Here is a 22,053-nt window from a genome sequence, read left to right on the forward strand (position 1 = left end):
TCCCTCCCCTCTGTGCTCAGTTTCCTTCATCTTCACCCTTTCATTTCACCCCTTCCTTCCCTCTTTTTCCTCCACACTAACTTGAATTCTCTGCCATCTGTCTCTCCTCAGACATCTTCCCCAGCAGCACTACAGCCCCCTCAGGCCCCCCATCAGCACCTCAGCCCTCCCTGTCAGAGGTCAGCATCCCTCCGTCATTGGGGGTCTGCCCGCTGGGGCCGGTTCCCCTGTCCAAAGACCAGCTCTACCAACAGGCCATGGAGGAGGCAGCATGGATGCACATGCCCCACCCCTCCGACTCCGAGAGGATCAGGTGCAGTGAGATTTGTTTTCTTGACAACCCACAGGGCAACGCCTTCCTACGCCTGGTACATGCACACACAGTCTGGACAGCATGAACACTATGGCTGTCACATTTTCAAAGACTGTGGTTCAAACAAATGAGAACTTGTAATTTTTTTGAATTAATGTGCATGAAACCCATGATACCTAAACTAAGATGTAGGATGGACATGGGCGTGTGTGTCTGAGTACTTCACATTTGTTGTTGTGGTAATGACACTGTATGGCAGCAGCAACAGCCTTTACCTTTAGCCACAGTGTTTCCCTCCTCCACACATTGCTGCTCAGAGGGGTTGGATTCAGCCTTGTCTCTTCAATAAATCCCACCAGTTTTCTTTGGTTTGTGTAGTACTACATTTCATCAGAGTGACGACATTCATTCATATTTCAAACTGAGGCTCTACTTTCTGTCCATGTACACCCACATTTCCAAGGCATTGTGGTACATGCGTGGCTTTCTGGTACAGAACAAGTAACTACAGGCTGTGTCTGTCTGCTTTTTGTGGCTGAGCAGGTAGTGGACAGTGGCTTTGTAGAGCATCTTCTCTGAAAACAGCTGCATGAGAGCGCTGGGAGTGAACCAGAGGTGTAAATAAACCTTGGTAAAGCCCAGGGGAGCTGCAGATTCAGATGTTCATTTGCTGTGGAGTCATAACTGCAAAGAACTCTATTCAGTTTGTGACTTTGTGATTATGGAAATAAAGATGATAGCAGCCTGCAAAATAAACTGGTTATAGTCAGTATCACAGTAAAATCACAGTTCTCAGTGTAAACTGTCTTAGTTCAACCACTCAGTGTTTTTTTTATTACAGTTGAGATGTAAATGCTGTAGCTCATTTGAATATTCTTCACTTTGTATTGCCACATTTTCTGAGTTGTACTTGTCACAACAAGACAAAATGATTACAGCCCGTTCTCTTTATTTTTATTAAAGCCAGAAAGAATGTGGCACTTCAGTATCCATCCATCCATTTTCCAAACTGCTTAGTCCCAAACGGGGTCACGGGGGGCTGGAGCCAATCCCAGCCAGCTGCAGGCGAAAGGCGGGGTACACCCTGGACAGGTCGCCAGCCCATCGCAGGCACTTCAGCATAACACACAATAAAAATCACTTTATAGTATTAACCGTGTATTTTTCAAACACGGCAGTACGCGGTAACATAGCATAGCCACACACACACACACACACACACACACACACACACAAACAAACAAAGCAGCCACATTTAGAGACCAGATTGTGCTGGTGCTGTATCTACAATGCAGTATGCCCACACACACAGCCTCTTGTCCCTCGGTACCCGTCGTGTTTTACAGCCACAGGAGGACGACTACACACACACACACAGATAGAGCCTGCAGGGATTTCTTCTTCGTTGGTGTTTGAATGTGTTGCCCATACAAACACATGACGTGGACGGCTCTGTACCTCCTGCTGCTTAATAACTAAAACTCCCTTCCAGCACACACACACCCTTGTTTTTCCGCTCAGTCACACAGTAATTTCCGCTCTGTCTGATTTGAAATAATCATAATGTATTGGGTGGTGTTAATGAAACAGGAGTGTCATCAAATGTCCTGTTTGTGGGGTGCGATTTTTATTTCTGGTTCACATTAACACACCCCAGTAGAAATAGAACGGACAGTCTGGGTTTGATCTAAAAATACATGCTTTGGATGGAAAATTTCATCTGGGCCAAGCGTGTGACCCTCTGGTGAGTTTTCCAACTTTGTGTGACTTCATTAGCGAAGTGAATCTGTCTGTTGGTAGGGCTGTAGGTTCAGCTGATTGGGCTCAATCCTAATTATGTCTCAGCAGTCATGAACTCCAGCCTTGTAGACCTGTCACCGCAGTTGTTCATAGGGCAGGTCAGTGTTTTTCAGTGTGATGAGGGTCAGAGAGAATATTTGTGATCAGCAAATCATTCTTTAAAGCTGACCGCTTGATTAGGGTGGACACTGTTTCCATATTGATTTATTTGTCATGGTTTATAGTCATGAAATTGTGGATTTTTGGAAAATTGTAAATTGTGATCCAAATGTATTACTGTCACACAAACACTTGTCTTGAGTGAAGCAAAAAATTGTTTATTGAATAAACAGTTTTACATTTCTTCAACATTGTTGATATCGAAACAACCTGGTTAAACATCGATGTGATGTTTTTTTTTATTCCCATGTTTTCCAGCCTCCACTCCAGAATCCAGCAAACAATGATCTCACTGATCGCTGATACACCTAGTGAAAACTCACATTTAGCTGCAGCTTGGCACACTTGAAACTGTTTGGTGAATTACGAGCTGCTTCCTTCACTGACAGCCTCCCTGTGTGTCGATATTCCAGGCAGTACCTGATGAGGAACCCGTGCCCCACACTGCCTTTCCACCACCAGGTGCCACCGCCCCACTCTGACACTGTGGAGTTTTACCAGAGGCTTTCGACAGAAACCCTCTTCTTCATCTTTTACTACCTGGAGGTGGGTTGTATGATAACTGTCATGATGATGATGATAACAGAACACAACCAGCTGCTTTAAAGGATAAGGCTAGTGATTTTCTCTGTATTATTTACAACAGCAACAATGAATGTGGTGTACTCACTGAACACAACCTGGTTTAGCTTAATGCAAGAGGGAATAGTTAATTCGGGCCCCTGCTCTGGGCATTTACAGGTGTTCTGGGACTTGTAGGAAACTACCACCTGAAGTGAATCACTACATGAAACTGCAGGGGTGTGAATATTACCCAGCATATAAAATGGAGGATTCCTTTCATTTACATCTGCACCAGAACCAAAACTGTTTCAGCTGATTAGATTCTTCTCTTTTCTCTTTCCCCCTCTTTTTTCTCTTTCACTCTTCTGTCCTCTACTTTGCTCTCCCTCCTCTGCAGGGCACGAAGGCCCAGTATCTGGCAGCCAAAGCCTTGAAGAAGCAGTCGTGGAGGTTCCACACAAAGTACATGATGTGGTTTCAGAGGCACGAAGAACCCAAGACCATCACTGATGAGTTTGAGCAGGTCTGTGAGGTCACTGAAGACAAACTGTGTTTCGACATATTTATCCTATTTATTAAAACTCGCTCACACTTGAACTGTACTGCTGTGTTAATCTAAGAAACAGAACACTCTATTTTGATTGATTTATTAATTATATTGATCTGGCACAAGGTTCAAAATGAGATATTGTTTTGCATTCATTGAGAGTAAAAACCAAAACAGGTAAAATATATGCATGAATATAAACCTTTTAAACCCTGGGTACAACAGAATAAACAGAACAGGGCTGTCACTTTTTATTCGACAACAGGCCGTTTGATGGAATTTGCCTTGTTGTCCAACAGGGCACTTTCTTAAAATTCACTATCAGCTCGAGCAGTTGCAGTCCTGTTAACCTCTTAGTAAAGTAAGCTGGTAGCATTATGTGTGTAAGGACAAAGAGCAGGATAATAGTGAGCAAAGTTGTGTTGACCAGACAGTAATGACACCAGAGCGGTGTCACGGTAAGCGGTTTGCCAACTCTGCAAAAAAAAGCAGATGCCTACTGAAGTACATCAGCAGGACTCACCTGCAGTCTCTCCGTTCTACAGCCTGGGCTGACTGGCCTACTCCTGCTGCGTACTTGCCCTGACAGCTCTAAAACAGAATAATTCATGCTCATAAAATGTTCAAAAGTTTGTGTTTAATAACATCAGCTTGTTCAGCTGCTCTCACCAGTTTTGTCCTGGAGTTGTGAAACTAAAACTATAAAAACTCAAAAGTCAAAGAACTGACAGGTCGAGCTGAAACACCCATTTCGCCGGCTGAGATGAAATGACCAAACTAGATATACCATTATATCTTGTTAGGACTTCCCCAGAGACCTTCTGATTAAAAAGAGAACGGATTAACAATACATTTTTAGAAAGCACATTAACAGGCCCCCTGATAGCTGAGTGGTTTTGTTGGCATGCTGTGTACGGTTTGAATCTGGCCACCGACATTTGTCACCTCTCTGCGATCAACTGAACAATAAAGGCCAAAAACAGACCTTATTTTTGAGGACAGTTAATGTGATATCTGTTGAAGATTAGTAAAATGATGATTCTCCACTGTGAAAATATAAATGAAACGCTGCAGAGTAGCAGGTTCATTTCAACCAAGTATCAAAAGAAAAACCAGTGGCTCCCGAGAATTTCCTGCTGCTCCTGGTTGTACAGCAGTTTAACCACGTGGTGGCCATTAACTGTGACTGTCCTGCCCTCACAATGTGCCAACACCGGCTCCATAAAGATCTGTACTGAGCAGGAGGAACAGTCTAGCAGTCAGCTGACTTGTCATTTGTTTTATTCTTTTTTTTTAAGGGAACATACATTTACTTTGACTATGAGAAATGGGGCCAGAGGAAGAAGGAAGGCTTCACATTTGAGTACCGGTACCTAGAAGACCGAGACCTCCAGTGATGTGCAGAGAGGAACACAGGCAGGCGGACGGACTGACGGCTGAGATAGAAAGTGAGAGACAAATGGATGGATGGACAGACAAACAAATGAAGAAGGGTGGTCCACCTGCTGACATTCCTGGATCTGACTTCAGCTTCTGGGGAAAGGAGACGTTTGGGCCGGAGGGGGCGAGAGGGTTTGCAGAGACACATTTGAAACCCCTCCGTCCTCTGACCCCGCCTCAACATCTTCACCCCAGCAGTGATCCTCTCTCCTCCTCTGCACCACCACCTCCGTCACCAGCCCTCTTATCTCCATCTCTTCCAGAAGTGGAACATCTTCAAACATCAAGACGACTTTGGTTTGTTTCAGCAGACGAAACACAGACATCACGCCTGGTGTCCAGACTATCATGTGCTCTTCCCCTTTGTTTTTAATCCTCCTGGCTTTAACCTTTCCTTATATTAGCCTCCTAAGAACCAAAGATTGCTGGTTAAGCATACAGTCCAGGCTCTGTCCGTGTTCTGACCAGACCGATGAAAACCTCAGCAGGCAGCAAGTGTAGAAGCTCAGAAACACAACCGTGAATCTGTGCAGCAACGTTGCTTAGGATTTTGGCATGTAGTGTCGCAGCAGCAAGGCAGGAGTCAGTTGTAATAATGTGACCTCGGTTCTGTAAATCACATGACAATGAAAGAGGAGGTGGTCAGAGGGCAGCAGTGTGCTCTTTTCCACCACAGGAACTTAACAAGCCATAACCTGATCCTGAAGGTGTCGGGTCTGCCTTTGACAAACCGGTGCAGTTTGTACACTCAGTTGCCATTTATTAGATACGACTAGTTACAGTTATCCCAGTCTCATACAACAGTCCTGCAACAAATTCTCCTTCATGAAAGTGATAATGTCCAGTTTTTGTTTTAGCGTAAATTCAGCTGTATGAACATGTTGGAGGCTGAACTGTGCTGCGATACACAGATATAGATGAAGTATAAATCAAACGATAGGAGCACATGTCAGTGTAACGTAAGACATTTAAACTTAGCTGAAACTATTAGTTGATCAACAGAAAAATATGCTTTGGCTTCATAATCAATTCAACTTTTTTTTTAAACAAAACCTGTGAATCTGTGTCAGATTCCGGTTTCTCAAATGAGAGGATTTCTGGAGTTTTTGGACTTTGGTTGAACAAAACAAGGAACATCTGAAGACACCAGGAGCCTTTTTTATTTTTTTTCCTAAACAATACTTTTATTAAAAGTTTTTAAAAAGTGTAACAAGGTTGTCAAGGTTCATGGGGTGACTAGAACAGATGGTCATACAGGCCCGGGTGACTGTGGTTCTTGTAGAGGTTGCACATCCTCAGATCGACACCCAGGACTCTCCGCCCACAGCCTGCCTCTATTTTAATTGTCTCGCTCTTTCATTTTTGACGTTTCACTGACAGAACGATCTGTAGATTAATTGATAAGGAAATTAATCATTAGTTGCAGCCATACAGTTCAACAGCAGCACAAACTTAGAACTTGATCATAGAGTTGAATCAACACCTCTGTGAAAGTCTTAACACAAAGTGAGCGTTATCACCTTCATGAAGAAGGGTTTACAGCAGGACTGTTGGATCAGGCTGAGTGGGTTTACATCAGTGAAACACTGAAGGCACTGGACAAATGCCACTTTGCTCCTTGGTGCTACACACAGTGGAAATTGTGTTTGTTTATTTATATGCAGCTTCTGTAAAGCATCAGTGTTATTGAGCTAATAGGAGACAGAAACCCCACCTGCAGCCAGAGGAGAGACCAGCTCCAGACCAGCGCTCCAGAGCCAGGTGCACCAGTAAAATCTAGTGGAATCCAATACGACTGTTCTGCATTGATGATGCAAACAGTGCTCAGCTTGTTTTTTCTATGATACGTTTTAGCACTGAGGGCTTAGTCAGTGGTGGTGTTTGGAGGTGATGCTAATGTTGTGTAAGTAAGTAGGCAGGACAGAAAAATCAGAAACACCTCTCAGTTTAATGTGATCCAACGCAACACCACCTTTAACAAAATAAAAAACATGAGTTTTATAAAAATGATTTTATGGCAGCAAAACACATTGGATACTTTGTGTAAATCAGAGCATTTTGAAGCTACCTTGCAGTGCTTCGTTAAACCCCTTTCCTGCGTTGTTAAGTGCCATGTTGGGAAACTGCTGTTGCATTTCTCCTCCCCCACAGTGCCTGCACTTGGATCCATTGCTGAGATTTATGCAGTTTGAGCAGAATGGGAACAGATGCACAGCCTGTAGGGTTTGGGTTGCCAAGTTCCTGTAGTGGAAAAGGCACAAGAGTTTCATCTATAATCACCCAAAAACAGAATGTAGTTTGGTATGAGATGGCATTATAGACCTCCAGTCTGATGTCCCTGTCGGCTGAGTCGTGTTTTGGTAGGAAACAGGAGCCAGATAAACAACCTGTCCTGCCCAGCTGCTGCTGCATAAAAGGCTGGTTGAGCTTGTTTGTCTCTACTCTGCTGAGCCTTAAAAGAAAATCCTTCGACCTATAAACCTGCCCCTGAGGTGCAGTGGACTAGCCTGATTGCCACAGACCGAACACCAGCCCGGCCATATGTGGAAAAGAAACAACCGCCTGCTAAATGTGTGAAGTGTTGGTCGTGGGTGGCGTTGCAGGCCTCTCTTGCACTTAACTGTCTTTCAGAGGTCCTGTTGGTGTGTTCATGTGGAGTGGTAAAAGTGGCTGGGGGGTTTTTTATCTGCCAGCCACTGTGCTCCAAGAATACCCTGCCCTGCCCACTCCCATTGAGCCACAGTGGAGGAGTGTGACAACGCAGCCAGTGAGGTGTTGGTAGTAACTGTCTTTACCTGGTGGGCAGTGTTATGTCACCGCTGTTTCAGAGGAAACTAGAGTACATGTCAGAGCGTCTGTGGCTCAGTTAAAGAGTCAGTTCATCCAAATCACATAAAATATTGGTTTATGTACTATTTAGTCAGACTTAGGGTTTGGTTCAGTTTGCCCACATCTTGAAGTAGTTTTGAGATTTCTTCCTCCACCCCAACACAATGGAGGTAAAAGCATCACAGCAGAAACATTAAACAGCAACATCTCTCTACAGAAACTCTGCACACCCCACAGGCCTCACTGTTCACAGTGATGTCTGCAGAGAACCCAGAGACGGTGCTACAGATGTTAAACTTATTCTGCAGACTGCTTTCTGTTCAACACCACTGTATTCAGGTGGCATCAGCAATGTTAGGACATCACCAGCTGCTAGTTAACTACCGGCCACCCTGACCTGTATGGACGGTGCCTGCAAAATTACTGAAAGAAACAACAAGTAAATGCATCTTAATCAACTCTGAACAGAAAACAAGAAGGAAACAGCAGCCAAACCAAATGTCTGCGCTGCTTGTCTGCCAACCAGATCACTGATTGTTTGGGCGTTTCATCAGGAGCCGTGGCCGCCCTCAAACTGAACATCAAATCATACCTGCTGTGGCTGAAATAAGCTTTGTTAAAGATGCCTCATTTCCATAATTGCATATTTAAATTTTTGGAAAATACACAAGTTCAAGTTAGATGGGGTGATTGATGACTATGCAGCCAGTTAGCTTAGATTAGCATAAAGGCCAGAAACAGGGAGAAACTGCTCCAGAGGGAACAAAATGAGCCTTCCAGCACCTCTAGAGCTCCCTGAGTAGCATGTTGTCTCATTTAATTTGTACAAAAACCAAGAATAAAGAAGGAGTTTCTAGTTTTACTGGGGCCTTTGAGCCAGTCCATTGTTTTGCTGGGCGCAGTAACGTCCTGAAGTCTCCGCTGTTTCCCTGGCACTGCTCCCAGCCAGTAAACTAGCCCCACACATAGCTCCCTGTAAAACAACACGTCCCCCCCATGCAAATAAAAAATCACTGTTTGCAGTCTTTATGCTAAGCTAACTACCACTGAAAGAGAATGTGATGTTAGGCCTTAAACAGGAGATGAAAGCCACTGTTTACACCTAATTTCCAGAAAAATGTCTTCTATTCAGGCTGGTGTGTTCATCGTAGAAATGACATCTCTAGAAAAGAATGAAGTTTAGCTGCTCCCTCAGTGTCTCACAGTAAAATAAAGTGGGTATTTTTTGTAATGTGAGTGAAATGATCCTTTAGCACATGCAGCTCCAGCAGTGATGAGTGTGAACATCATGGGTGTCGGATGCTACGAGCAGCTGGATGGGCAGTTTGTTAGCCTCCCTCCCTTCTCTCTCTCCTCCTCCTCATCTCTATGTGCTGAAGAGCACAAACTGAGCAACACCAGCACGACTGCCCACATCCTCTGTCCTCCATCGCTCGGCTCTGTGTTCATAAAGTCCTGCTTCTCGCCTTTTCCACACCACAGTGTATTTTGTTTCCTTAGATAGTTTTGACGCTTCAGTTTTCTCACCCCCGCTCCAAAAAATGCCAGGTAGATGTTTCCTTTATTTCTCAGGAAGTATTTGATAGATCATTTTATGAGGAAATCTATCCGCTAGCACTTCCCATCAGCACAGCACAACGAAATAATCTTCCAGGCAGATTCTTACCAAAATTCACATTTTGTATCCATCATGTGGGCCGAGTGTTTGCGCCTGTGTTCACCTGCCAGTGCCCCTTTTTATTTTACAAAAGGCTTTTTTATTTTTAACAAATGTTATGTTCCAATGTTTGGAGCTGCACCTGGAAGAGAGACCATCTTTATATTTTGTATTTGTTGGATTATTTGTGGTAGTTTGAATCTTTTGCTCAGAGATGGGGAAGGCGTTTTAAAACCCAGACAAGAACAAGGTCCCCTGTTCTTTTTAAAGAGCCTCTCACCAGGAGTGTGCGGTGTTTTATAGCCAAACAGACAGACACACAACTCGACACTATTCACGTGACTGACAGCCCTGCTTTTAACCTCCGTTTACCAATCTATTTTTTGACAAGTGGAAGGGACGAGCCATCAGTCCAAGAGCCGAAATGTGAACCTTTCTCTGTCCCTTGACGAAAGTGTTGTACAGACTCGCACTCTGCAAACCTTTGTTTCTTTTATTTTTTGTTGTTGTTGTCGTCAGACAGCATGAAATAATGACACTTGCAAAGTGGCGCTGAAAAAGTAAATATTGAATTAACCATGAATAAAGGATTGTAAAATATTAATAAAAGAATTACTTTTCAGAAAAGTTTCAGGCTTCTGTTGTGGTTTGTGAACATATCAGATGTCTTGTAGTTTCAGTGTGACACATCCAGATGAGTGAAGTGAATGTGTAAAGAGCCTTATTGTCCAAAAGAACCGCAAACAACAAAGTACAAAAGTGGTTTAGTTTAGAATGAACTGTGATATTATTTGGTTGGATTCACAGCTGCAGATGGTGACAGTTGTCTTTAGTGCAGCAGTAAATATTCAGGGTGTTACAATCTGTTCTTTCCAGTTTGGCCTGATCAGAAGCTTCTCCATAAACGTCCACCACATGTGAAACGTCCTGGTCTCTCCACTGACCCCGTCGCTGTCGTTGCTCTCCTCCATGTTTATTGCCGATGCCGAATGATGACCTCAGGCCGTAAGTGCAGAGGAGGAGACATTAAAATGACCACAGGGATTCTGATCTGACCATTCTGACGGCGCTCGCACAGGCAGAGGTCGGAGATGAATCGCAGGTGACCCAGATCTGGTCTGAGAACATCTGGTTTGGTCTGTTCACACTGGGAGGGAATGCAACCAATATGGCTTTTGTTGCATGTCATTCATTAAATAGACATGGATCTTCTTCACACATGCAACTCTTCTTCCTCTCCACCGAACACCTTCACAGCCACCAACTGTGTTGTTGAAGGCCATCTCGGTGGTACAGTATCAACCTTTCCCTTCCCTGCCCTTGGGCTACCACCACCCCACTTATTCACACTCTTGCTGTTTTCATATTGGTACGCCTGAGCCATGCTTGTTTACTCCTTGTGTAAACTGTGGTGGGACATATGGAGATGTGCCACCATATGGCTGTGCTTTGCTGTTTGGCAGTGTGATGGCTGCAGACTCTCCTCTCACGTCCTTTTTTCTGGATGACTGGCTGGTATAAACGACACATGTTAACATGACGTAACCCAGGTCAGCACCTGCAGATGTTTTTGTACTGCTTTTGTGTAAATGTCTGAATGAATTGTCTGAATGTTTGAGAGAAAGTGTGGGGGTGCATGTAAAAATACTTGCCTACATGCAGTGACTTACTGTTGAACTGTCTGTGTTTGTGGGTGACAGAGTATGCAATCATATGTTAGTTAAATGGACAGTGATTTAGTGTTGCACGTTGATGCATTTGTGGTTAAAAACAGTCAAATAAAAGCTACAGACATCAAAATATTCTGGCTTTCCATTCCTGATATTTGACAGGCTCATGGATGTGTTAATGGATCTGGATCTGACACCACCACTGACAGGGACTGGCTGCTGACAAAGATGGTGGATTGTAACCAAGATTGCAGAAAGTTAGCTTTGGCCAGATGTTGGGGTAATGTTAACCGCTACTCCTATCCTTTATCCTTAACACCTAAGCCTGCTGAGGTTAACAACTTCTGGGCATCATCTATTTCCTGCCGAGGTTGGCAATCCGCCATCTTGTCTGCAGGCAGGTCCTTTTGCCTCTCCTGGTAATTTCAATGAAAATTCCAAGCTGTGGTACAAAAAACATTTTCCCATAGACCAAAACTGTTGACAGAAAACCTACAACTACAAACAGAGGCAGTTTTTGCTTTTCCTGTCATTTATTTTTAGTCCATGGAGGTTTCATGTTTGTAAAGCTTGGAGAGACTCGAGGGAACTGAGCTCAGTGTTTTTTAAATATTTTAAAGGCTTGCATGTTCCCTGATGTTCTACGATTGGCCGAGCCTCCTCAACAATAAATTCACCTTGTGGAGATCCAGGGTTTTCAGTGGACACAGTCTGGACCTTTACATATTGAACGTGTTGTGCATGTGCATGTGTATGGGTGACGCACTCTCTTCTGACCAGAGGACACTGACTCATCCCTGTCTGTTGGCTGTACTGAGGTCTGGCAGGTCCTCCACTGAGAGCAGTCCAACACACCCCCTCGCTCCTGGCCCGGAGGAAGTGATGCCAACACTGAAGAAGAGGAGAAAACAAGAAGAATGGGAGTAAAGATCTCATGTTTCTGTGTTTTCTAAAACCACATGAAAAACAGAATATTAAGGAATGTGTTCCAGTGTCTGTGTAAATGTGAGGAAGAAGACGTGATCAGTGCGCAAGATGAACTGCAGCTGCACCTTCTCTGATCCTGCTCTCTGTGTTCTGAAAGTCACAAGTCAAAACATTTCACATTTGGAGTGTGTCAACCTAAAAATGACACAAATGTTGAAAATATATTTATTTCACCTCTCATTTTTTCAGACCATTCCTCTCAGTGTGCCGACCTCGCAGCGTCAAGCTAAAGTAGCCTGGTGTTGTCCAGAGGCAACAAAGGAGCATTTGTATCACAAAATGGGCCCCCCTCATAAGAGCAGTTTTACATAAGGTACAAGACATCTACGACTTGAAAGAGTCCAAACATGACAGAGTTTTGTTACTTGCTCGCTCTTTGTGAGAGTTCTGCTCCTGTTTGTGGTCAGTTTGTGGGTCTGTGGTTGTCTCTTGTTATAGCCAGTTTACATCTCATTTGTAACGATTTGATCGACCTTCCAACAAATACTGGTGACAGTCACTACAAATAGAGGCTGCGTGCCCAGAAGGCTGTTCAGAAAACAATCCATGGTTGTCAAAATATGTAAAACTCCTTCAGCACCAAAACATATGCAGGATGGTTTCATTCAAATGGACGCCATCTTGACTTTGACCTACATTGTACCGTTTTTATGTTGATCTGTTCACACATCTTACAGCAGAGATGAGCGCTGGAGGTGGTGCTGATGGAGCAGACACTGGGAAATGCCCCAGGAGCATTTCCCAGCCCTGCTGCCAAACTGTGAGCTGCCTGAGGCTCTGCACAGCTGCTCACTATGAACGCCGCAGCTTCAGAAGTCCCTCAGCATCCTCTCCGAAAGATTTTCAGAGCAACTTTATCTTTTTGTGACAGTGTGATCAGTTGGACATGGGAGAGAAGTATAAGACGCAGCACAGGCTGAGCGTCAGTCTGCACCTCAGACCACTGAGGCTCCACGCCAGCTCGTGCTGTTATGCCTGCGTCTGATTGGAGTGTGACATGATAACAGCCTGCGGGGGAAATAAACTGTGGCTCCATCACACAGCATCACATCAGAGCAGACAAGCTGCCCCACAATCAGCAAACTGTATGACATAAGGACGGGACCAAACAAGACTCTTTTTTTGTGCCTTTATTTATTTTGGTGCCACCAGTAACAAAACCACCAAAATGTTTTTAAGCCTAAAAAGGATATTTTTATGTGATGAAAACCTCCCAGTGCTGGTTTTGTCATGGAGCTGCAAAGGCCTGTAAAACCTGCTCAGATGCTCTCTTTCTGAAATGAGTCATCCAGCATGTAAAAACAGACACCTGCGCAGAGGGGGCGAGGTTCACAAGTAAAGAACGTCATGAATCGACTGAGGACCTTGGTTGACAGTGATTTGTTTTGACTGTTTTGTGTGGCACAAGTCATTGTTCCCTATGCTGGAAAAATGTTTTAGCATTCAGACAAAAACTTCTGCAAGACTGACAGTTGATACCAGCACAAACCATTTGTAATTGTGCAAATATCAGTATGTCATTTATGTTTACAGCTTTTATGCCAAGAAAAATATAAAATAGAACATAAGCTTTTCATTTTTAGATTGGACACACTCTCTGATTTGCCTTTTAAACCTGCCACAGTAGGAGAAGCACAGGTGTAAATAACACATTTACTGATGGATGAGTGTTCGTGTTTGTTCCCTTGCACACTGTTGTTGCTTCCCGGGACACTTTAACGGAACAAAGCCATCATTAGCATTATTAGTAACAGGGAAGAATTTTGTACCAAACTCACTTTTTTACTGTGAAAGAAATACTAAACACCCATGAATATTCTGCAAAATTTGTGGTAATTTAGCATCTTTTTCTGGCCATTTGGCACCTCTTTGTGGTTCTTTTATGAATCTTTTACATCTTTTTGTGATCAACTTTCCAACAAATAATGTAAAAAGTCATGTTAAACAGAGGATGAGTGCCCGGTAGGGCCATGGTTGTCACATCCTGAGGTGTCTTTGCTGAGGGTTGTTTCTTTGATTTACTGACAAAAAGAAATGTAAAAATGATGATTTGTGATTTTAAGAGGAGTTATGTGCAGTTACTATGCAATCTGCAGTTTGGAGTAGTCTTGTTGCACCTTCAGGCAACCCGCACAGACACTGCACAGAAGAACGGTGGTTGTTAAATTTCTCTTTGTCTCTGAAGTCAACACACAAGATACAACATGGCAGTTAATGTGCTTTAGAGGTGTGTTGTTCAGCTCTGAACAGAGCCAGGTTAACTGTTCACCTTCCAGTCTTTATGCTAAGCTAAGCTAATGCCTCTTGGCTCTAGGTTGATCTAAATTTTGCCAAGACAGAATAAGTATGTTTCCTACAATGCTGATTATTCTTTCTGGTGCTAGATTCTCCTGCAAATGTCACAAAGTCCTGTTTGGGAGTGAGTGTGGTTCGGTGGGTAGAGCAGCCATCTCCTAACCAGTGGACACTGAACCCCCAGGTTGCCCCCAATGGTTAGAGCCATCGGTTGAGTTGGCGCCGCAAATGGCTGCCTTGGTTCTGTACCGGAAACAAATTCCTTGTGTTTAACATACTTGGTGTCTATCCTTATACTAAAGGTGATTATCCGTATCCTTAAAAACTTTAGTCAGTCATTTCAGAAAAACAACTTGGTGACTGGAATCCCTGTTACCTGAGTTTGTAACAGTTGTCCTACTCCAGCTTGTCACCCTGGTGGATGTACTGTAGGAGCACACAGCTGTGCACAGGATTACCACCTGCCAGCTTTATCAAGCTCTCTAGTAAGGTTCTGATACACCAGTGCAGATCACATCCACGTGTCTTCTTGCAGACAACTCCTCCCACACTCGCCGGCAGCCGCCGTGCTGAGTGCAGAAGGACTCTGGGGAAGGTGACTGATTTCCTGTCCAGAGCAGAGAGTGGGGGAGGTGGCAGTGACTGAGAGAGGCCAGAGAAAACAAATCAGGTGTCCACTCTGAACGCCACGCTGTCGACAACAGGGGACCTGAGTGTTTGACCTCCTTCATCTAATCAGAGCAGCGTCCCTCCTCCTCAGCTGTCGGCTGGACTGAATCCCCAGAGGATCATTAAAGGTTCATTTCTTCAAGAAGTACTCCACATCACACTGCCCCCTCTGAATAATTTCTGCTCGACCATATCTCCCTCCTCCACATGCTCTAATTTTGCTCTTGAAAAAAAATCTCTCTCTGTTGAGCTTTTTCATTCTCTCTTTCACTTTGTCTTTACAGTTTCATCTGCAGAAATATCAGCATCCAAACCTCAGTTCTCCACTGATGACGGTCCGAAAACCAAAGCTCACTCTGCTCTTGTAACTCTAACTTGGTAGTGAACAATCTGTTATCGATGACCTGCTTGGGGTTTGAGGTCCAGCTCAACAAACAAAACAAAACCTCAGTAAAAAACATAGGAATTAAGTTGTGCTAGTTAATGTTCATGTCAAGGAACAGATGTGAAAGGCTGGTGTGTTCATTATCTCTACGCGGCTTTTCAGGATGTTGCGGATATTTTTTAACTCTAAGCTGCAAGTTATTTTTACATATCGTTTTGACATTAATTGGTTCTACAGCAATAGAAACCTTCTAGATTCAGCAGTTAGTACTGCATTGCCTCAAAGACTCTTTATTAAAACCTCTTCAGACTTCAAGATCTTTGTATAAAGATATACATATATATTTCCTATACTCTTATTTTTATGCTTCTCATATTTTTTATTTATACTTTTTCCCCTTGTATTTTAGTCTTACGCTCTTATACATTTCTTTGCTTTGGGTGTTGTGATTTTGATAATCATTGCTGTTGCTACTGGATCCCTGAATGTCCTTCGGTATCTATCTATCTATCTATTTATCTATCTATCTATCTATCTATCTCTATCTATCTATCTATCTATCTATCTGTCTGTCTATCTGTCTATCTGTCTGTCTGTCTGTCTGTCTACCAAGCAACTTTAATAAGGACTCTGGTGTTTCCTATTGACATTGTGTTTCATGTAGCAGTACGTTTCATACGTGAATGTCGAGTGTGGTTGCCACCAGTGGTGCAGCGGTTAGCACTGTCGTCTCACAGCAACAATGTTCCAAGTTCAAACCCTGTGGTCGACCATGCAGAGTCTGTATGTTCCCCTCATGCATGAGTGGTTCTTTGTCATCCCTGTGATAGCGGTCTCCTGTCCACCCCTTGCCCAGTGTTGGCTGCAGGATCCGCAAAATAGATGATGGATATGCTTTGAGTTAACAATTTTGAGAAATGTTCTTCTGAGGATCACCAACCTGTGTTTACTATGAATCAAGTTATGATCTCTTCACAGCAGCTGTGTGGTTGTTAAACTGTCACAAACACACTCAGGGCTTTGGGACCTGCTCATCTGAATAGATTTAAGTCTTAGGTTTCCAGACTGACGACAGCTTTGTTTAATTTCCACTGATGATGAGATTCCTTGCGACCAGCGAATCATTAGTTATGTATGAATGCCATAAATGATCAACGATACAACTGAAAGCAATTCTGTCAAATGGTTTTTAACGTGTGTAATCAAAATCTCCTTTTCTGCGGCTTATAGTCTTTGTTTATGCAGAACACATACGTTTGTCTTTCCACAGGACTTTTAACCTGACCTTACCCATCACATCTAGGTTAACCTGACACTAGCCTGAACCCTAAAACCAGGTCTGAACCCCCAAACAGCTGTGTGCAGGTGCCAGGACCAGACGGCACATCCTCACACCACCACGCTCATATTTAATTCAGTGTGCTGCACACAATTGATCTCCAGCCATGCACTGATTGCACGTTTAGTGAAGGTATTGATTTCTGATACATACATCAAGCTCTGAAATGAAACTCACTGAAGACAAGCTAAACCCAAAGTGGTTCTGACTTTGCAGTGACATTGAGGATTTTTTAAACTCCTAATATTTCTTGAATTGTTTGTGAGCTGTAACATGTTTATAATATCAGAATACATATTAAAGCATGGCCATGGTTGAGTTTGGGTAGATGTGTGCCAGCTCCTCTGGCTGTTTCCACAGAGACCAGCATGTCACTCCTCCATCTGTGGTTCCTCCACAGTGTTTCTGCCGAACTCAGGGCAGCGCTGCTCTTTCCATCTCAAACCCATTTTTAAACCAATCAAGACAAAGAATTAAAGAAAAATGGCTGGAATTTTTAAATGAGAAGTCCTGGAGCACATTATATTTATATTATTAAACAGTAGGCTGATACATGAGCCAAAATGCCGTATAAAGGAAAAGCACTGAATAAAATTAAATTAATCTCGTGGGTAAAATATTAATGCCCTGTCACATTTTTGTCCACACCATTGTTGTGTCTGCCTTAATGTTTTGCCCAGTAAAAGCAGCCAAACTATGGTGTAGCTAATGCTGCTTCTGCAGGGTTAAGAGATGGAGCAGGTTTTGCATCACTACTATTCACTGCTGAGAAATATAAGCCAGAGCTCGAGGCTCAGCGCTGTAGAGATTTGCATGTTATATTTTCTCTCTTGTTGTTCAAATCGGCAGTGAGTGGTGGAGGCAGAAGGCCTGAGCTGCAGAGGCCGGGCCAAGAACAGGGAACAAGCCTCTGCTAATTTCCTGGCAAAAAAAATCATAATTAACACGTTAGATGTAGAGCCTGCGGTTGTCAAGGTAACTGATGACACCGCATTATCCCTCAGCACTTTTGCATCCTCCATCCTCGCTCTTTCCTCCCATTCATCAAGCAGCCATTGAGCGGCTCCAAGCAGGGAGGAAGGGGAGGGCAACCATAAACTCCTACTTATTCACGCACCTTCATTAGGCTGCTATTAATCTTGTAAACTCAATTACCACGGTAGATGATTATAGATTACAATGGGGAGCAGCGGGGCTGGGAGATTGTTGCATAAACCTAACTTTTATCTCTGTATTCTCTGTTTCCTTTTAAAGGCTCAGTTCACTCAAATGATAATAAACACGTTTTCTCGCTCAGTGTCCTTCGCCTCATCATACAGATATTTGTGGTTTTATGTGGCAATAGTTTTCATAGAAGCTACTTACTTAGCCCAACGTCTAAGGTAAATAGTGTTACACTGACAATATAACAGAATCCCTCATGCAGATAGGACATTATTTCTAGAAAATCATGTTTTTACAGTATTGTGTGTTACTACAGACAAGATTTATTTTATTTTCATTGTGCTCTAGGGGATGCAGAAATCTCTAAAATGGATATTCTAACACTCGGACATCAAAAACCAAAGCGATCCTGGTGACTGACGTGCTGCTATACAAGCTACTGGACCACTGAATGCTAACAAATTCTCATTATGTATTAATGTTATTTAACAACTTCACCTAATGATAATAGCAGGATTATTAGCAGGAGCCTACCAGAGGTCCAGGACCCCTGGGGCCCTTAGAATTCAACTGCCAAAATGAGAGACAAAAACCAGCCACAGAGACCACAAACACCCACATAAAGATACAAAGTCGTAAAGAGACGCAAAAATACAAAGATGTGACATAAATACGGATGCAAAACAATTATAATGGGATCCAAAATGATGCAGCTTTGTCTTTTTGCATTTCTCAGTGTGGGTGTCATGCTCCAAGGGATGTGGCTTTTCACGTCCAGGGGCCTAGTGTGTTGTTCACACCACAGTTAAACAGAACAGGACAAGCTATGTTGAAGGTGGGATCTACTGAAGGTAAATTAAAAATAGCTTTCATAAAGATTTAAGACACCACAAACAGCCACAGCAAATGAAATCAGGCTAGCTAGCTAAACAACCACCTAATAGCTCCTTAGCTAAGGGGGATGACTAATAACTTGGGTTGGGGTTGTTAATACTGATCTACATTAACCATCAGCTCATTAATATTGATATTACTGTAACAGTAAGCGATCACAGGTGCGCACTTGTCGAAATTTACCAGCGGTAATCAGCCAATCAGGTCTGACCATGAGAACCATCTGTTCCAGGATTGGTCGATCATTTCCAGTACTTGAGGAACGCAAACGTGGGCCAGTGCCATGTTGTCCAATCAATGATTTGGCCACGGAGCACAACGGACCTCAGTGAGCACCGCGTCTGTCAGGGAGCAGCATCTATGCTGCGCAGGGACCGTTTGCGCACCATCGGGGGAGCGCTCACACCTTCACCGCAACGATCAAACCGAAATAACGTGACTAGACTGACTAGGAGATCATTTGTAAACGCCTGCTCTCACAGATTTTCTACGCTTTCTTTGTGTTGTTTTTATAACGAGAGGCTACTCTGCGGCGAATCAATTTCCTTTCAAACCCGGGGATTACAATGAAAAATGTAGGTGACACATTTTCTTTTACAATCCAGGAATCGCAATAGAATCCAAGCGAAGACTGCAAAGAACAAAGCAGGTAAATAAATAAATAAATCTTTCTGTGCACAGCTCGTTTAGGAGGCGTAATCATTGTGAACTGAAGTGGCACATCATGTTTTAACAATGCGTAACTTCAAACCTAGTTACATTTGGCTACACTGGATCTGTGTCGTAGTTTGCATCATAACATCCTCAGTCGACACCGGGCTTGTTGTTGTTTTTCCTGAATGATGACATGAAACTTAAGGGCGTCAGTGATTTTCACTGCCGGGGCACATGTGTGGCACTGCGGTGTTTAAGTCTCCATTTATTTACTGAGGCTAAAAACCTGTCTTCACCTCATAATATTTCAATTCAAACGAGGCACTGTTTTCTGCTCCTTCTCTTCAAAGGGGAAATGGTGACGGGTGCCGCATCTGTAGGATCAGCATCCTCTCTGTGGAGCCCCTGCGTAAAAGACAAAACAGGTAATTTGCTGCTTTGATCTTATCTGGGTTGTGGTGCTGCAGCGCGCAAGACAGGCGAACACGTTTTATCATGTCTGCTGCCATGCACACTAACATGCACAGAGTACAGTGACGCCTCAGCATAATGCAATCAAACCCTCCCATTTTGTGTCTCACTGATGCCCTGAAAGCAGCAACAGCATCACGCGTACACCCAGCACACAAACAAAAAGGGGAATAATGGTGTGTTTACATGTGTGTGTGTGTGTGCTGCTGCACAATAAAGAGATCACACACAGGAGTGCCATGGCTGACTCCACTGTGAGCATAACTGCCTCTTGAATGCTAATGCAGCAACACTGCAAACGGGCTGCTGCCCTCTGCGCTGCTGCCTCATGAGCTCACAGGTGCTACTGTACCTAGCCGAAGCAAACTTACTGTGTGAATTTGTGCGCCTGCTTGCACGAGTGTGGGTGTCTGTGTAGGTGAGTTTGTGGATGATATCACCTTGCATATGGTTGCAGGGCCATGTGTGGTTGAGAATGTGTTTTAACCAGGGTTTTTCGAGCTGCACACCTACACCTGCCTCACTGGGGTACTGAAGCCAGGGTACACTAGAGAGGTGCTTGCCATCCTGCATAACTGACACACTCATAGACTCGACCTTTTTGGCCACATAACATTTTTGGTGTGAAGCCTCAGCTGCAGCAACTGATTGATTGAAACTGTGGCCTCTGAAAGCATCTTGCTTAAAACAAGAGCCTTTGCCAATGCACCATGCACTAATCTGTTTTTTGCTCCATCTATTTGCATAAGCCTCACAGATAATTTTCTAGCAGGGAAGTAGGGCTGCAGTGAATGATTAGTTTCTCTGTCTCATCAAATATTTATTCAGTTGTTTTATCATTAATAGAGAAAACTGGCCACCATAGTTTCCCAGATCATAAGGTGAAGTCTTCAGGTTGTTTGTTTGGCCCAGTTAAGTCCAAAGAAGAGACATTTACCACATTATTTAATGAATTGATCATTGAAAACAGTAGGCTATTAATTGGCTTTTGATTGATAATCAGTTGACCGATTAACCTTTGTGGGAGAATAAAAATGACCTTGTTGCCCCAGTGCAATTAACTATAAATATAACCATTGTAAATGTCGGTCTGAACGCTCTTCTGCTGTAATGTATATGCACATATATTTATAAATGCTGCCTCTTTTCCTCTAACCTTTCCTGTTTATGATTGCACACACATCCTGTTTGAAGGCGCTTTGTTTATTTTTATTGTCTTCTCTTTCCTGTTACTTTACAAGTTCTTCGGAGTCCCAGAGCGGGGGCTTCTTCTGAGAGCCGCTCTTTTTACACCACCTTTTAACGTGAGCATGAGGGTAAAGGTCTCAGCAGATTAGAAAAAGAACATGCACTCTGTGCACCCACAGGAGCCTCCACAGACCAGACTGCAGCCACGCCATGCTCCAGGAACATGGCTGACAGTATAGACGCAGAGAAGCCTACAGCTGAGTGATCACACTCCGGAGCGCTTTGCATGCCTATGTACACCTACCTGTGAGTGAAATCAACAAGTTGATGCCCACTCTCTGAAAGGCATTCTGGGAAACGTAGGAGTCACTGCCCAAACTGGAAGCAGACGTGAAAGCGGGCACAGCAAAAGCATTGCACATCACACATGGATGATGTAACATCATCGGCTGCTCAGAGGGGTTGTGGAGTATCTGGGTGATGTTTGCCCTGGTGGCAGAGTTTAATGTCTGTGAAGAGAGTGGAGGAGTTGCTGCTCCTTGTAGCTCGATGGCTGACTATAGCTCACATATATCTGCGTATGGTTGCTAGGCCCTCTGTGCTCCTTCCTGATGTGGGGGAGGTGGGCTGTCTGCAGCTTCACCATCCATCATGGTTGCTTTATGAGTCAGTAGTGTTGGTCAAGCTGTCCCTGAGAGAAGCCACTGGAATCAGCTTCGTATGTAGACACATGAACCTGAGTGTACCCTCGGGTGTTGGGGGATTTTACCAGCGTCTTGTGGAGACTCTCGGTTGTTCACATCATCACTGGGGCTGTGGGTACAAATGGCTGATGTGCTGTCGGCACACAACAACCTTCAGCTGTGTGTTGGTAGTGTACAGTGATTCCTCCACTTCAGTGTTATGCCTGGTTGTGTTACTGAAGATTTGTTAGTCAAAACAAATGACTGATTAATTCCAAAATATAAAAAAGATGACTGAGTCATAGGCTACACTTTAATCATCTGTCGCTGCCAAACTCCAGAGAG

At 43.6% G+C, this 22,053-nt stretch overlaps 2 protein-coding genes across 5 annotated transcripts in view; both read left to right on the forward strand.

Annotated features, from left to right (window-relative positions):
* The window catches only part of cnot3b (CCR4-NOT transcription complex, subunit 3b), a 37,004-nt gene extending 27,592 nt beyond the window's left edge, over positions 1-9,412 (forward strand). Inside the window, exons 16-19 of the mRNA XM_020615442.1 lie at positions 112-313; positions 2,686-2,818; positions 3,234-3,359; positions 4,682-9,412. Of these exons, the coding sequence (XP_020471098.1) occupies positions 112-313; positions 2,686-2,818; positions 3,234-3,359; positions 4,682-4,780 (560 nt within the window). The 3' untranslated portion in view covers positions 4,781-9,412. The remainder of the gene's footprint in view (positions 1-111; positions 314-2,685; positions 2,819-3,233; positions 3,360-4,681) is intronic.
* Positions 9,413-18,963: 9,551 nt separating this feature from the next.
* Positions 18,964-22,053, forward strand: part of shisa7b (shisa family member 7) — a 35,095-nt gene continuing 32,005 nt past the window's right edge. For 3 of the 4 annotated variants that reach the window (XR_002276190.1, XR_002276191.1, XM_020615419.1), the window contains exons 1-2: positions 18,964-19,361; positions 19,717-19,791. The gene's annotated coding sequence lies outside the window, so the exon portion shown is untranslated. The remainder of the gene's footprint in view (positions 19,362-19,716; positions 19,792-22,053) is intronic. The other variant, XM_020615420.1, reaches the window with a different exon arrangement.

The sequence above is a fragment of the Monopterus albus genome, unplaced genomic scaffold (assembly GCF_001952655.1).
Source record: "Monopterus albus unplaced genomic scaffold, M_albus_1.0 scaffold165.1, whole genome shotgun sequence".
Classification (NCBI taxonomy): domain Eukaryota; kingdom Metazoa; phylum Chordata; class Actinopteri; order Synbranchiformes; family Synbranchidae; genus Monopterus; species Monopterus albus.